Consider the following 14,259-nt stretch of genomic DNA (forward strand, 5'->3'; position numbering starts at 1 on the left):
CTCAGTCTGCTGGTCCTGGCCCGGAGGCTGCGCAGTCTCTTTCCTGATGGCAGCAGACTGAAGAAGCGGTGTGAAGCCCCTGCTGCTCATCCTTGCTATCAAATTACTATTCCTACTTATGGACTGACGATATATATATACATCTATTACAATATAATCACTGTCTCATCTTGCTGTCATGTTTGCTCTGTACTGTATCATGTTTGTATCATGTTTGCTCCTCTCTCTCTCTCTCTCTCTCTCTCCTTCATCCTCTCTCTCCTCTCTCTCTCTCCTTCATCCCCTCTCTCTCTCTCTCCCTCATCCTCTCTGACTAGCGGCAGGACTGGTTCCCCCTTAAGTTGACGGGTCCTGCCCAAGGTTTCTTCCTCTTAAAGGGAGTTTTTCCTTGCCACAGTGCTCTTAGGGGGGTTCCTGTGAAGCGCTTTGAGACAATGTCTGATTGTAATATGCGCTATATAAATAAAACTGAATTGAATTGAATTGAATTGAAGGGTGGGTGGGGTCTCCTGTGATGCGGAGGGCCTTTCGGGTGAGACGGCTGTCGTAGAGGTCTTGGAGGGAGGGGAGAGGGACGCCGGTGATCCTCTCAGCTGCTCTCACTATGCGATGAAGCGTCTTCCTGCAGGTGACGGTGCAGGCTCCGTACCACACAGTGATGCAGCTGGACAGGATATATAACCCATTATGTTATAACTACCAGACGCAGCCCAGAGTGTATCTGAGCTGATGCCCTTTACACTGTTGCCCCTCTAACTCTCCGTACCTCCTCACAGAGTCTCTTAATGAGCTGGAGGACCATGACCTGGATGCTCTGGTGGCTGACCTGGGATGCAAGTCATCCCAGCCAGAACTCTCCACTCCTCCACAGAGCAGCAGCCTTCCAGATGATCGGACCCCCCCACCACCTGCCATGACTCCATCATCAAACACTGCTGAATCATCCCAGGTGATGCAGACGGTTACTCAGACCTTGGATTATGAAAGTTAACATGTTGTCGAAAGTTAATGGAAGTTTTCTTGTGTGCAGAGCAAACCTCAGACTAAAGCAGAAAAGATCAAACTGGCTCTGGAGAAGCTGAAAGAAGCCAAAGTGAGGAAGGTAAGGTCAGCAGGCGTCTGCGTGTTCTTCTTCCCTGGGCAGTAGCTGATTGTGAGGTCTCTCCTAGTTGATAGTGAAGGTGCTGATGGGTGATGGCAGCTCCAAGACTCTGATGGTGAATGAGAGGCAGACGGTCCGACAGGTTTTGGACAAGCTGCTTGAGAAGACACACTGTGACAGCAGCATCGACTGGAGCGTGTGTGAGACCAACCCTGAGCTGCAGAACGGTGAGATCACTGTAACACACACACACACACATTGAGTCTGACTATAGGAAGCAGAATGTTTTTCATCATTTCAGAGAGAGGCTTTGAGGACCATGAGTATTTAGTGGAGCTGCTGTGTGCCTGGACTCGTCACAGTGAAAACAAAATCTATTTCGTGTTAAGGCCCCAGAAGTATGTGATGTTCACAGACCCTCAGGTGAGAAGGAGGGCGTAGCTGTGATCACATGATGATGGAAGACAGTGAGTCAATTAAAATGTGTTTTCCTCCTCCTAAAGCTGTTTTACATGTGGAAAAAGAGCAAAACAGTTTTGAGTGGGGTTAACCAACAGGCCAAAGAACTCCTCATCAAGGTCAGTGATGTTTCCAAGCTCACACTGGAGAGGATGCCTGTCTTTTTTAATACTTTGTGTGTGTGTGTCTGTCTGATGCTGCAGGAACATTTTGGAGGTTCAACTCTGATAGTTCCTGATCTTGAAGGCACGCTGTACCTAAAAGAAGACGGGAAGAAGGTTTGGAAGTCTCGCTACTTTGTTCTCAGGGCCTCTGGAATCTACTATGTACTGTTGGGTGAAAGAATTTATTCTGCATGGTGTTAACATGCAGTGTGTTCAGATATATAAGTATTCATGTTTATATGTGTTTATCGCTTAATAATGTGATTTTCATAAGTGTTTATGTGTTAGGAAGTTTTATAGAAAATCAAAGTAATTTGCGGATACTGAATGTATTAATAAGTAATTTCATAGTATGTCATATAACGTTGTTTTCTGCAGTTCAGGCTGTGGCAGATGAGATCAGTTGTTTTTCTGCTCTCTGGAGAGAGCTCCGGTTGGTACGAGATGGTCATAAATTCAGACTAAGGACAGCAGCACCTTTGACCTGATAAAAGCCAGATTCTAAAGGAATGTGTTTTTCTCCTGAGTGCCCAGTTTTATGGTCACCCCCAGATCGGACTCACAACCTATGAGATTTAAGGAATTGGAGTTTTACCTTATTTGGCAGTAAACACTAATGGTCTAGTTGCTGTATGAACCAGGGTCTGCAGGGGGGCGGTAGATGCCCCTGTGGGCCGGCAGGCAGAAACGCCCATGTGGTATATCAATGTGTGAATTCCATGTCCAGTTGTTGTTGCATTGTTCGTTGTTGCTGTGTGGTTGTTTGTTCTTGTTGGTTGTCCTGTTCTTGTGTTGTTCTTGTTTGGTTCTGTGTGTGCAACAACCCAGAGCTCTGCGACTCAGAATTTGCCTCATTGTTTAATAAATTATAATTTTGAGACCAGAATTTATCCGCTCCTTCCTTACAAACTAATTCAGGGGGTGATCAGAAGGAAACAAGGGGATTTTCACCCCGACAATTTGGCGCCCGAACAGGGACACGAAAGGAGTGTGGGTCAAATGACATCTTGCCTGACGGAGTGACTACTGGCTGGCCAATAATAACAAGGTAAGCAGATACCTGTTTAATCAAAATTCTGCACATTGGACAATCTAAATTAAGTAGTCACTGGGATGGGTACGGTGTTTTAGAGTTCAAATTGTAAGAGGCAGATTGTAAGTCTTAATAAGTGAAGTAAAAGAAAATGAGATGAAGTAAAAGAGAAAATGAGATGAAGTAAAAGAGAAAATGAGATGAAGTAAAAGAGAAAAAGGAAAAGTGACACTGAGAGAGATATTAACCAATTAAAAATAAAAAGAATAAAAAAAGGGTTAATACAATAACGTGAATGAGCGTTATGTCATTGGGAGTGGCATCCCCCGCTATATTTGGACGCAAATATAGATAAAGCTCGGTTGAAAGCCCGTGGGATTTGATGACCCCTGAAACGACAGTGATGACCGCCTAAAGCTTAAAAAATAAAAAAAAAAGGGTCACACAGAGGAAAAGTGTCACAGTGATCACAAAATAATAAAGACAAAAAAAAGGATCACGAGAAAAGAGAAAAGAGAAAAGAGAAGAAAATATATAGCCTATTGTTTAAGTTGTGTTTTATGTATTGAAAATTGTGTTTAATTGTTTTGACCTCGCGCCGTCGAGGAAAGGTGTTTACTCCGTGCCGTCGGAGAAGTGAGTGTGTGTGTGTAGGCCTAAGTGTGTGTGTTGCAGGTTGAATGAGTGTCTGTGTGTGTGAAAGTGTGTTTAAGTGAAGGTGTGTGACTCTGTTGCCAGAGTCACAGTGAGGGATAGAATAAGGCACATATAGAAGGTACATTTTTAACATACAGCAGGTACGCAAGAAGGATTTGGTGAGTGGTAATCATGTCTACGTGGAAGACAATTGATGAACAGATGAGTAAGATGTTGAGCCATTGCTGCGGACAGGCAGGACCAGAGGGACAACAGAAGGCTGCAGCTAAGATGGAAGCAGCAGTGTGTACAGCAATGACAGAGCAGGGAGTGAAAGGAGATGATAAAAAGCCACTAAAAAGTGTGATTGCAACAGTGGAGAATAGAGTTAAACTAGAGAGAGAGAGAAAGGAGGAGATTATTAGATTATTAGTGTTAGAGACAGTTGAGTTGAAGGAGGCAGTGCAGGCTGATGAGGAGAGACGTAAGATTCTATTCAGGCATATCTGTGCTGCATAGATGATGATTGTGAGGAGTCTGGTAGTACCACTGACATTAAACAGGAAGTAGAGAGCGAGGGAACTCAGGGGGCGGAGATACCGTCCTCCCTATTCACCAGCCTCTGCTGTAGCTTCTGCTTCGCCTCAGACCCCACTTCCTGGGATGTACCCCATCATGACTGTCCCTGATGGGAGGGGGCGAGTAACAGACAGACAGACAGGAGTGAACTCTAGTCAACCTGGTGCCCAGCAGCACTGGTACAGACAGGCAACAGAGGAGGGGCTTCCCCTGTTGCTTCAGCAGGCCCAGAAAAATGACCCTGATTTACCAGGAAGTGACTCTATTGCTTGGGAGAGACATGTTGTACACCATATGAATCTACACACAGACACAGAGACCATGGAGATGAAAAGGCTGCAGACACAATTATTAAAGCTGCAGTTAGCTCAAGCTAGAAAGGAAGCAGCATATCAGAGGAAAATGAAGAAATACACCCCTGCATCACAGAGGGTGGTCCAGCCTCAGCCTGCTCCCCCACCTCAGCCACAGTCCCCAGTTGTGGGAAATCTTGATATGTATTTAACCCCATCTTGGGTCACCCGCCCCCACTATCAAGGTGGGTGGGGTCAATATCATAGAGGAGGTAACTGGAGGGGAAAAGAGGGTGGCCGTGGGGGAGGGGGGCATGGAAAGGGTGGATACAGCGGTTTGAGTGGAGGTGACTGCTTCTATTGTGGAAAACCTGGCCACTGGGAAAGAGACTGTCACTACAAGCAGCCCCGTCAGTGACCACAAGGGGCTCCCTGGTATCCTCCCCAGGGAAATGGCTGTCAAAGATCACACCGGCATCTCAAATCATTTCGTCGGTTGGCTTCTTTTGGGAAACCTTTGCCATTCACAGAACTTGTGAAACTGTGTTAGCAGCACCACAGACATTGTTTCATTTGCTCCAGCTCATCACCAGTGAATTTGATGGGCAGAGACTTGTTGATCAAAACTGGAACCTCCATTATGTGCTCCCCAGATGGATTAATAGTGACTTTTCTTACTGGACAGACTTTTTATGCTCCCAGAGTGTTGGAGTAACTGGACAGTGGCTGATGAGAACCACTATGATACAGATGTCTTGTGAAGATATCTGCTGGACTCGTTTTTACCTGAGTCTCCTTAAGGGGGCGGTCTCCTCAGTCTATTCCAGCTGTGGTAACCCTGGATAATGTCTTTCTGACTCTATAGGCTGTCCACTGATCCCTGTAGGTTATTCTCTTCTATGACAGGTGTGAGGATCTCTTCTATCAGGAGAGGTTCTACCTCCTAATGAGAGGGACTACATTGGTCCATCACAGCAGATAAATTGTTTGTGACTGAGGAGGGAGTAGCTGCTGACGTATAGTTAACACCAGAACAGTTTTAAATGGCTCAAAATGGCAGATGATAGTGTGCCACTTGTTTGCTTAGTCATTGTACCACACATAATATTATAGAATTAAGCTCCATGGTTAAGAAATGTAAAGCTATTTCTAATGAATAGGCACAGAGGATAGGTGTTTAGAATTCTTCATCCTTTAAAGCTTATTAGGTTGCCATTCATACAGTAGAGGCATAATAAGGCTCAGGAGATGTTAGCCACACTACCACATAACATCTGGTCTTCATCATTTACTGATGTAGGTTTTGTGCCTCCTGTACTCTTGTCTCTTTCATTGTCTCAACTTCTATAACGATCTGGTTCTCCTAGATCACTTAGTCCCATTTTATCTTGATGTTTCTGAAACAGGTGGAGCTGTGAATGGTGTTCTGTTTCAGAAAAAAGAGGGTGAGACAGGATTAATGTATTTGAGTTTTAAACCGGATGATAAACTGTTTGATTAACTATTACATTCCACAGCATGGATTCCCAGAATGGATCTCATTTTAAGAGTTTAGACTTGGAAAAGGTGGAGCAGACTTTAGGCCTAAAACATAGGTATGGTGCAGTATATCAATCATAGTCACAGGGAAAAGTGGAAAGGATGAAACTACAACCTAAAACAAAAATTGGCTAAAATCTGTGCACAGACCAAATTTATATGGGTTCAAGTATTGTCTATTGTATTGATGTTCTGTTAATAACGCCATATAATCTACACCCTATGAGCTTCTTACAGGTCGACAGTTTCCTGGACCAGCTGGCCGGCCGAGACTGAAGAAGTATGCATTATGGTATTAATATAAACCATAATATAATGAATTTAAAGCTTTGGTGTTAGTATTTGTATTACAGGAGAAAGGAGAGATGGAGAGTCCAGAAGGAGCCACACACAGCTGAGTGGGTCCTCCTGAAGGTGATAAAGAGAAAGTGGTCGGAGCCACGGTGGACAGGTCCTTACCAGGTGGTGGAGCGCACCTCCCACGCGGTGTGGCTGAAAGGCAAAGGAGACTGAGCGACATTAGAAGGAGCAGGAGGAGGAGAAAATGAGGGGCAGAATAATCCCCTGAAACCAGGAGTGTGACCAGTAGGTAGTCTACCCTACTTGGTTGAAGAGGATGAGACGGTGAATACACATACATGAGCAATCATCAGGATCAGCGTGGGACTAAGAGTGATAGGCGAAGTTAAGCGCATCACTCCAACTAAGGGTGATAGGCGAAGTTAAGCGCATCACCCCACCAGGAGACGAACCACAGTCATCAGTAAGGTCAGCTGTCGAAAGGAAGGTCTAAAGTTTCAGGAGCAGAGGTTTGAGGTCCTGTTACCAAGAAGACTCCAGCTGACAAGATGGGACTGTGGGGTAACTGGAGGGTGTTGGGAGCTTGTGTTTTCATGTCTGTAGTTAGTGTATCTTTGACTTTTTCTGTGTAACATAATTTCATGTGTACTTATTTTGTCAGTTTTCCAGGATCCAATGGTAAGTCAAATCCAGGGCCCAGCACACGCAGGGTGAGGAGAGCACCAGGGACAGGAGGAGATGTATGTGTGAGAAACAGGGGAGGTATAGAGTTAGACTACTATAAGGGTTCAGAGTTCTCTTTTATCTTTGATTTGTGCGCAGTAATCAACTGCGGGGGATATAATGCGTCGTGGAGACAGTATGGCGTCTATGTTTGTGGATTACGGTGGTAGCACACAAATTGGGCACCTAAAAAAGCTAAAACCACCTCATGTGGGCAGATCTTGTTAAGTGGGTATTTCCATATACAAAGAGATTGGAGCTGCATGCAGAATCCTATTATGTTATCAATTACTGGCCTGGACCACAACCCTTATGTTAAATCTTCCGGAGTGCCTGGCCAATGTTGGGACTCCAAACCCGACATTGTAGTCCATAAGCTCACCCCGTTCGATGTATTAGCGTTATCTACTGGTTATGAGGATGGTAATATTTGGTTCAGATGGATGGTAAAACAGGTGAGGGAGCAAAATATGTCAGGTTGTGTTGCCTGTGCATCAGCGAGGCCCCACCTGTACACTGAACCTGCCCCATTATATCCAGACGATGCATGGGGATTTGATTTCAGATGACTTTGGATATGTTATTGGCAGAGAAAGGAGGTGTATGTGCTATGTTTGATGAAATGTGTTGTACTTTCATTCCCAATAACACTGCTCCCGACGGTAAGGTCACTAAAGCTTTAGAAGGTTTGAGAACTCTTTCCAGTACGTTGCATGAGCACTCAGGGATAGATAACCCCCTGGACGACTGGCTGATTAGGGTGCTGGGACCCTGGAAGGTGGTAGTATGGTATGTCACTAATCACTTCTTTTGCAGCATTCTTGGGTATTTTGACTACATGTGGTTGTTGTTGTTATATTCCCTGTGTGCACTGTTTAGGTTACAGGTTAATTGTGTCAGCAATTGAAAAGCACGATTCAGGTTTTCATTCTCCTTCATATCAGATGCCTCTGCTGGCAGCAGAGGTGCCCGTGCCAGGTGCCGACGAGGAAGATTTGTTGTGAGCTCTTATAAGAGCTCAAAAGAGGGAATTGTTGGGTGAAAGAATTTATTCTGCATGGTGTTAACATGCAGTGTGTTCAGATATATAAGTATTCATGTTTATATGTGTTTATCGCTTAATAATGTGATTTTCATAAGTGTTTATGTGTTAGGAAGTTTTATAGAAAATCAAAGTAATTTGCGGATACTGAATGTATTAATAAGTAATTTCATAGTATGTCATATAACGTTGTTTTCTGCAGTTCAGGCTGTGGCAGATGAGATCAGTTGTTTTTCTGCTCTCTGGAGAGAGCTCCGGTTGGTACGAGATGGTCATAAATTCAGACTAAGGACAGCAGCACCTTTGACCTGATAAAGCCAGATTCTAAAGGAATGTGTTTTTCTCCTGAGTGCCCAGTTTTATGGTCACCCCCAGATCGGACTCACAACCTATGAGATTTAAGGAATTGGAGTTTTACCTTATTTGGCAGTAAACACTAATGGTCTAGTTGCTGTATGAACCAGGGTCTGCAGGGGGGCGGTAGATGCCCCTGTGGGCCGGCAGGCAGAAACGCCCATGTGGTATATCAATGTGTGAATTCCATGTCCAGTTGTTGTTGCATTGTTCGTTGTTGCTGTGTGGTTGTTTGTTCTTGTTGGTTGTCCTGTTCTTGTGTTGTTCTTGTTTGGTTCTGTGTGTGCAACAACCCAGAGCTCTGCGACTCAGAATTTGCCTCATTGTTTAATAAATTATAATTTTGAGACCAGAATTTATCCGCTCCTTCCTTACAAACTAATTCAGGGGGTGATCAGAAGGAAACAAGGGGATTTTCACCCCGACAGTACCCAAAGGAAAAACAAAGGTAGGATAAATGAAACATCAGGCAGCATTTCAGTGCTTGATGTATCTTATCAGAAGCCTGAAGCAGACAGTAGAGCTCTTGCTGTTGGGATCATTTGATTAAAACCCTGCATCATACAGCTGTAGGATGTTCATTTAATCTACATCCACAACCTGCTGCCTGTACACTTTTTTAAGTACAGTAGTGTCTATTGGCTGTGTAATATGATAAGCTGCTGAGTCAGTTATATTGAAAGTACAGACGTAAGAGCACTGTGTTGTTGCTATAAAGACGTCTATATGTCTGCATTGTTGTTTATGCAGATTATTCAAATCTGTCCTCAAAGAGCTGAGGGATGTTAGTTTCTCAGTGACAGCTTCTTTCTGAAGCCTAACAGAGGCAGAAAAGCACAGAAATGAAGATAGACAGTGTGAATTGAGGCCTTGCCGCTATAAAACATGTAGTTCTGACACTGAGACAGAGCAGCAAAACACCGCCCCTGTAGGCCAACTCCAAAAAATAAAATCATCCGAGAGGGAGAAATAGATGCGAGGGAAACTGTGTGAGGCAGATGTGCAAATCACAAACATAAGAGAGCTGCAGGAATCATCTGGGGCCAAGGACACATGGGTAAAGCAGACAGGAAGCATTAACCGAGGTTCTACTGCAGTCGCCTTAACAAGTAGCTGCACAAAAGCCAGTGTCATATGAGGAAAGGAGACGAGTGTCACCACGCAGGCAGAGCCGGAGAAGAATCAGTAAATGTGAAAAAAAGAAAGAGCAGAAAAAGGAAGGAGTCGTCGTCTGCTGGTCAGCACCACTTAGGAAGTTAGACTTCTGCTGATCAACTACACCACTGACAGTGTGGTTGAATGTGTGAATGATGTGTCTCCGCTTAGAATTAAACATGGAAGGAATGCTTTAAAGAGGAAGACAAAGCTCCACTGAACATTCTTTGAAAAACGGCCTCAAATTAAGTTATGTTCTTTGGAGAGTTTTAATACCGACCAGACAACAGTGAGAGAAGATACGACTGGCCACTATTATTCTGTTGTCATTTACACTGTGTGTTCTTAATAATGCTGTGAAACTGTGCTGTGTTAGTGAGACAGCATGCCGTTTTCCTCTCTTGCAGTCTTGCAGTGACCTCGCCTGCTTTGTGCATTTTGAAAAAGTCAACATCTACACCACCAGCAACTACAAAGAGAAATACAGAGCTCCCACCAACTTCTGCTTCATACTGAAGGTCAGCTCACATTTGAGGTGGTGAAGATATTAAAGAACACGTGTGATAGCTTTTTTTAGTCAGCTTAGAGGTTTTCTGTTCTGACATGGACTTTTTAACGTATAGAAGCTGATTGCAACATACAATCCGTGCACATTTAACTCAGGCTTAAAACAAAGTGTAGCAAAGTGCACACTGATGGTCATGGTGTTCGAAAGGCTCTGGGGCTCTCACTAGTGCTGAAGATGTTACCCATTCTGCTATTATAACTGCTCATATGGTTAACACTGTGTGGTATTTGAGACACCACATGAACAGAAAACATACACATTAACTATTTAAATGATGCTACATACACTCTATGTGGTGGAATTTGCACTTTTGTGAGACAGGTAAAGAAAAAACAAGACCTTTTCCATACTGACCTGTAGGTGCAAAGTGTGTGTGACAAATATAGTATATGTGCCGTAAAGAATGTCCAATGGGATGTCCTGCGAGCACATAACCAAGTACTGTGTCCTTTGCTTCAGGTCCCTTTGCCATCAAATAAAGGCAAAATGCACCAATAAGAGTGTAAAAAGGTATATGTGTTTAACAGAGACTCTGTTTTATCATTTTTACTAGTTTTACTGAAGCGTCATGATTCATGGTGACAGCTTGGTCTGATCTGCCCTCTGCTGGCACTTTTATGTACTACAAAAAAATGGATTAAATCATCAGTGGCTCTGAAAGAAGGACGGCATGGTGAAGGTTCCTGATTAGATTCTGGCTGTGGCCTTTCTGTGTGGGGTTTGCATGGTCTCCCTTTGCCTGTGTGGGTTTTCTCCAAGTACTCCGACTTCCTCCCACATTCTAAAGATCCTGTTAGGTTCATTTGTTACTCTAAATTGCCTATAGTTGTGAGTCTGAGTGTGATTAGTTATTTGTCTGTGTATGCTGACCTGCGATGGACTGGGAGAAGAAAGAAAGTGACCCCACAGTCATGTTGTCTGTGTTAAAGGCAGTTTATAGACTGCCAAAAATACACACAGCAATGCATTTTGCATAGGATGTTGTGTATAGGATGACTAAAACCAAGGACATTTTCAGGCCTGGTCTTCATGAGCTGTAATATAAAATCTCTGAAACAGAACAGTTTGTGTCTTCCTTTGTCCCCCAGCATCCCTGCATCCAGAAGGAGTCTCACTACATCAAGTTCCTGTGCTGTGACAATGAACACACGCTGCTGCTTTGGGTCAACTCCATCAGAATAGCCAAGGTTAGATTCAGCAAAGTCTGTAACACTGCTCACTGAAACTAAGCCGTTTAATCACAAACACACTGTAGACTTTAGCTGTGTGTCCTCTGCTTGTGTTCAGTATGGCGCTGTCCTTTATAAAAACTACCAGGAGGCGGTGAAGAGGGCATCCACTCTGCAAGGTGTTGACTCTGCTCTACACACAGGTAAGTCTATACTACACACAGAGGTGGCAGACCTATACTGTCTAAACCTACACCTCAGGGTCTAACTCTCATTTGATCATCTTTTGTAGACCAATACAATGGACTCACCACTCAGGTCAGTCCACAAACAAATCCAAATCCACCCAAAACCACAAATGTTGAAGAATACCCACATGAGCCACCACCTGACTTCATCCCTTCTCCTCCTCCTGGACACATGTGAGACACAGTGCCACCTCCCTCTGCACATGAGGGATAACCTCAGCAAGCCTAGCCTATTTAGCTTTACATGACGTAATGCACAAATACACAATAACAGTGTTTCATGCATATTATGCAAAATATTAGAAGCTATTTATTCAGAAGTCTGTAAGGATATTTATTTGATGTTTTGGCTTAAAGACAAAACACTGTTTTTAAATTTCAATGAGCTGTTTATTACAAAAAGACTGTACATACATTTCAATGAACACATCCTATGTACAAACTGAGAGAAGACAAACATCAGATTCTGTTCCCATGAACATTTAAGTTACAGATGTTTTTTTTTCCCTTTTTTTGTCAGTTGCACATTGGATCATAAGAAAACACACATCAGAGAAAGGCGCCTTGACCTGTGATGCCCTGAAATGCTAGACGTTAAAGTGGTAAACGTTACAAAGTTCCGCATGTCAGTGGTAGTCTCATGATTTCTCTATGAAAAAAGTATAAATAAATCCTTTACATACAAACTGCTAGCGCACCTTCCTCAGCAGTCTCAGACGTAAAAAGAATGCAAAGCTAGAAATACATTAAGTAGAAAAGAGTTGAAAAAATTACCTCATGATGGAAAAATACAATCAAGGATGGGATGTAGTGGCAAATCATTCACTGGATACTTTCATGCTGAGTGAATACTGTTCATAAGGATGACTCGTTGCCTTTTTTTAAAAAACAACTTGATCCCTTTCAAAATAAAAGCTGAATGCCCATTGTTTCTGAATCCGTATGTTTATGTTATTGTTATGAATATATATTCTGAGACAACTTCATCAAATGTCTGACAGTGACTTTACTTGCACCAACATTCACCTTGTAAGAGCAGGTATCTTATTTTGTAGTCGAGAAATCCTTTAAGACCTCAGGACCGAACGTCATTCCTTCACTGCAGTTAGCAGGACTCATTCATGTGGAGCACAGACTCTGGACAGAGAACAGAAGTGATTCTAGCTGTAGTACATTACTGCTGAGTCGCCTACATTCACTACAATACAGAAATGATTGATTACAATCAGAATGATAAGGAGATCAAAGTCTGCTGTTACATTTCTACGTAGAGCACTCTTGAACATGAGGTTTGTGTCGGTGATTATGGTTGTTGAGCACCAAAATAAAGCACCACACCAGCAACCACTGAAGGAACAGACGGGTTGTATAAAGGTTAGTTGATGCTCAGACGGCAACTCTTGTGTTGCAATCAAAGGCACGACACAAAGCATAAAGTCACAGTTGTTGTTAACTAATCAGTGCAGCTAAAACACAATGAAAAGACGTGAAAACTCACAAGTTAGTCCTTCCTCTGCTTCACACTGCGAAGCACCGCTCTGCTACAGTAGCTGGACAGCATCACTAACCATAGTGACAAAAGGATATAATTGTGATTTAAGATAGAACAATAAATACAAGCACTTTGTCTAGAGGAGTTAAAAATGGCACTGTGAGTGAATTCAAATAATAATAATCAACAAACAAAAAACATTTTAAAAAATCAATCTTGGCACCACCCCCCAACGCTGATGGAAACACTGGTGAAACACTGACAAATGTATGGTACTGGCAGCTTCTCACAATACAGTACAGAAAAAAACCACCAGAAAGCAGAATCGCTTGTTTTGTTATGCATTCTGTACACTCACCCTTTTTTTTACCAGCATCCCCACTGACACAGAGCATAGTGAATAACTCCAGGCCTCCTTGAACATCTTGTGATTCAACAGCATGGAACATTCAGCTGTGTCCTAAAGCACTTGCTGATGTCTGTTTGTCCTTGTCGGGTGTTTTTTGATCACATGAGGTGGATGTTTTTGAGAGTTGGTCTGATGGTGTACATCCATCCATCCATCCATCTTCCACCGCTCATCCGGGCCGGGTCGCAGGGGCAGCAGTCTAAGCAGGACACCCAGACTTCCCTCTCACCAGACACTTCCTCCAGCTCCTCTGGGGGAATCCCGAGGCGTTCCCAGGCCAGCCGAGAGACATAGTCTCTCCACCGCGTCCTGGGTCTTCCCCGGGACCTCCTCCCAGTGGGACATGCCCGGAACACCTCCCCAGGGAGGCGTCCAGGAGGCATCCGAACCAGATGCCCGAGCCACCTCAGCTGGCTCCTCTCGATGTGGAGGAGCAGCGGCTCTACTCCGAGCTCCTCTCGGGTGACTGAGCTTCTCACCCTATCTCTAAGGGAGCGCCCAGCCACCCTTCGAAGGAAACTCATTCGGCCGCCTGTATTCGCGATCCTCATTCTTTCGGTCACTAACCAAAGCTCATGACCATAGGTGAGGGTAGGAACGTAGATTGACCCGTAAAATCGAGAGCTTCGCCTTCCGGCTCAGCTCCTTCTTCACCACAACAGACCGGTACAAGCGACCGCATTACTGCGGAAGCTGCACCGTCCGTCTGTCAATCTCCCGCTCCATTTTTCCTCACTCGTGAACGAGACCCCGAGATACACAAACTCCTCCACTTGGGCCAGGAGCTCTCCTCCCACCCAGAGAGGACAAACTACTTTTTCCGGTCGAGAACCATGGCCTCAGACTTGGAGGTGCTGATTCTCATCCCAGCCGCTTCACACTCGCTGCAAACCGACCCAGTGCACACTGGAGGTCCCGGCTCGATGAAGCCAACAGGACAACATCATCTGCAAAAAGCAGAGATGAAATCCTATGGTTCCCGAACCAGATCCCC

General features: G+C 44.1%; 1 protein-coding gene across 1 annotated transcript; it reads left to right on the forward strand.

The window, feature by feature from the left end:
- Positions 1-572: 572 nt before the first annotated feature.
- Positions 573-11,746, forward strand: LOC114429498 (amyloid beta A4 precursor protein-binding family B member 1-interacting protein-like). Its single transcript, XM_028398302.1, has 11 exons — positions 573-949; positions 1,031-1,102; positions 1,170-1,329; positions 1,404-1,525; positions 1,606-1,680; positions 1,765-1,897; positions 8,653-8,672; positions 9,787-9,897; positions 11,036-11,134; positions 11,235-11,319; positions 11,409-11,746. The coding sequence occupies exons 1-11, from the start codon at positions 914-916 to the stop codon at positions 11,540-11,542; spliced, it is 1,047 nt and encodes a 348-aa protein (XP_028254103.1). The 5' UTR covers positions 573-913; the 3' UTR covers positions 11,543-11,746.
- Positions 11,747-14,259: the final 2,513 nt, after the last annotated feature.

The sequence above is a fragment of the Parambassis ranga genome, unplaced genomic scaffold (assembly GCF_900634625.1).
Source record: "Parambassis ranga unplaced genomic scaffold, fParRan2.1 scaffold_143_arrow_ctg1, whole genome shotgun sequence".
Taxonomy (NCBI): Eukaryota; Metazoa; Chordata; class Actinopteri; family Ambassidae; genus Parambassis; species Parambassis ranga.

Bases quoted from the DNA above. Each gene is read 5' to 3' on its own strand.
- LOC114429498 (XM_028398302.1), top strand. From the start codon at position 914: ATGACTCCATCATCAAACACTGCTGAATCATCCCAG. The intron at 1,103-1,169 runs GTAAGGTCAGCA...GGTCTCTCCTAG, and splicing joins AAGAAGCCAAAGTGAGGAAG to TTGATAGTGAAGGTGCTGAT. The intron at 1,526-1,605 runs GTGAGAAGGAGG...CTCCTCCTAAAG, and splicing joins TGATGTTCACAGACCCTCAG to CTGTTTTACATGTGGAAAAA.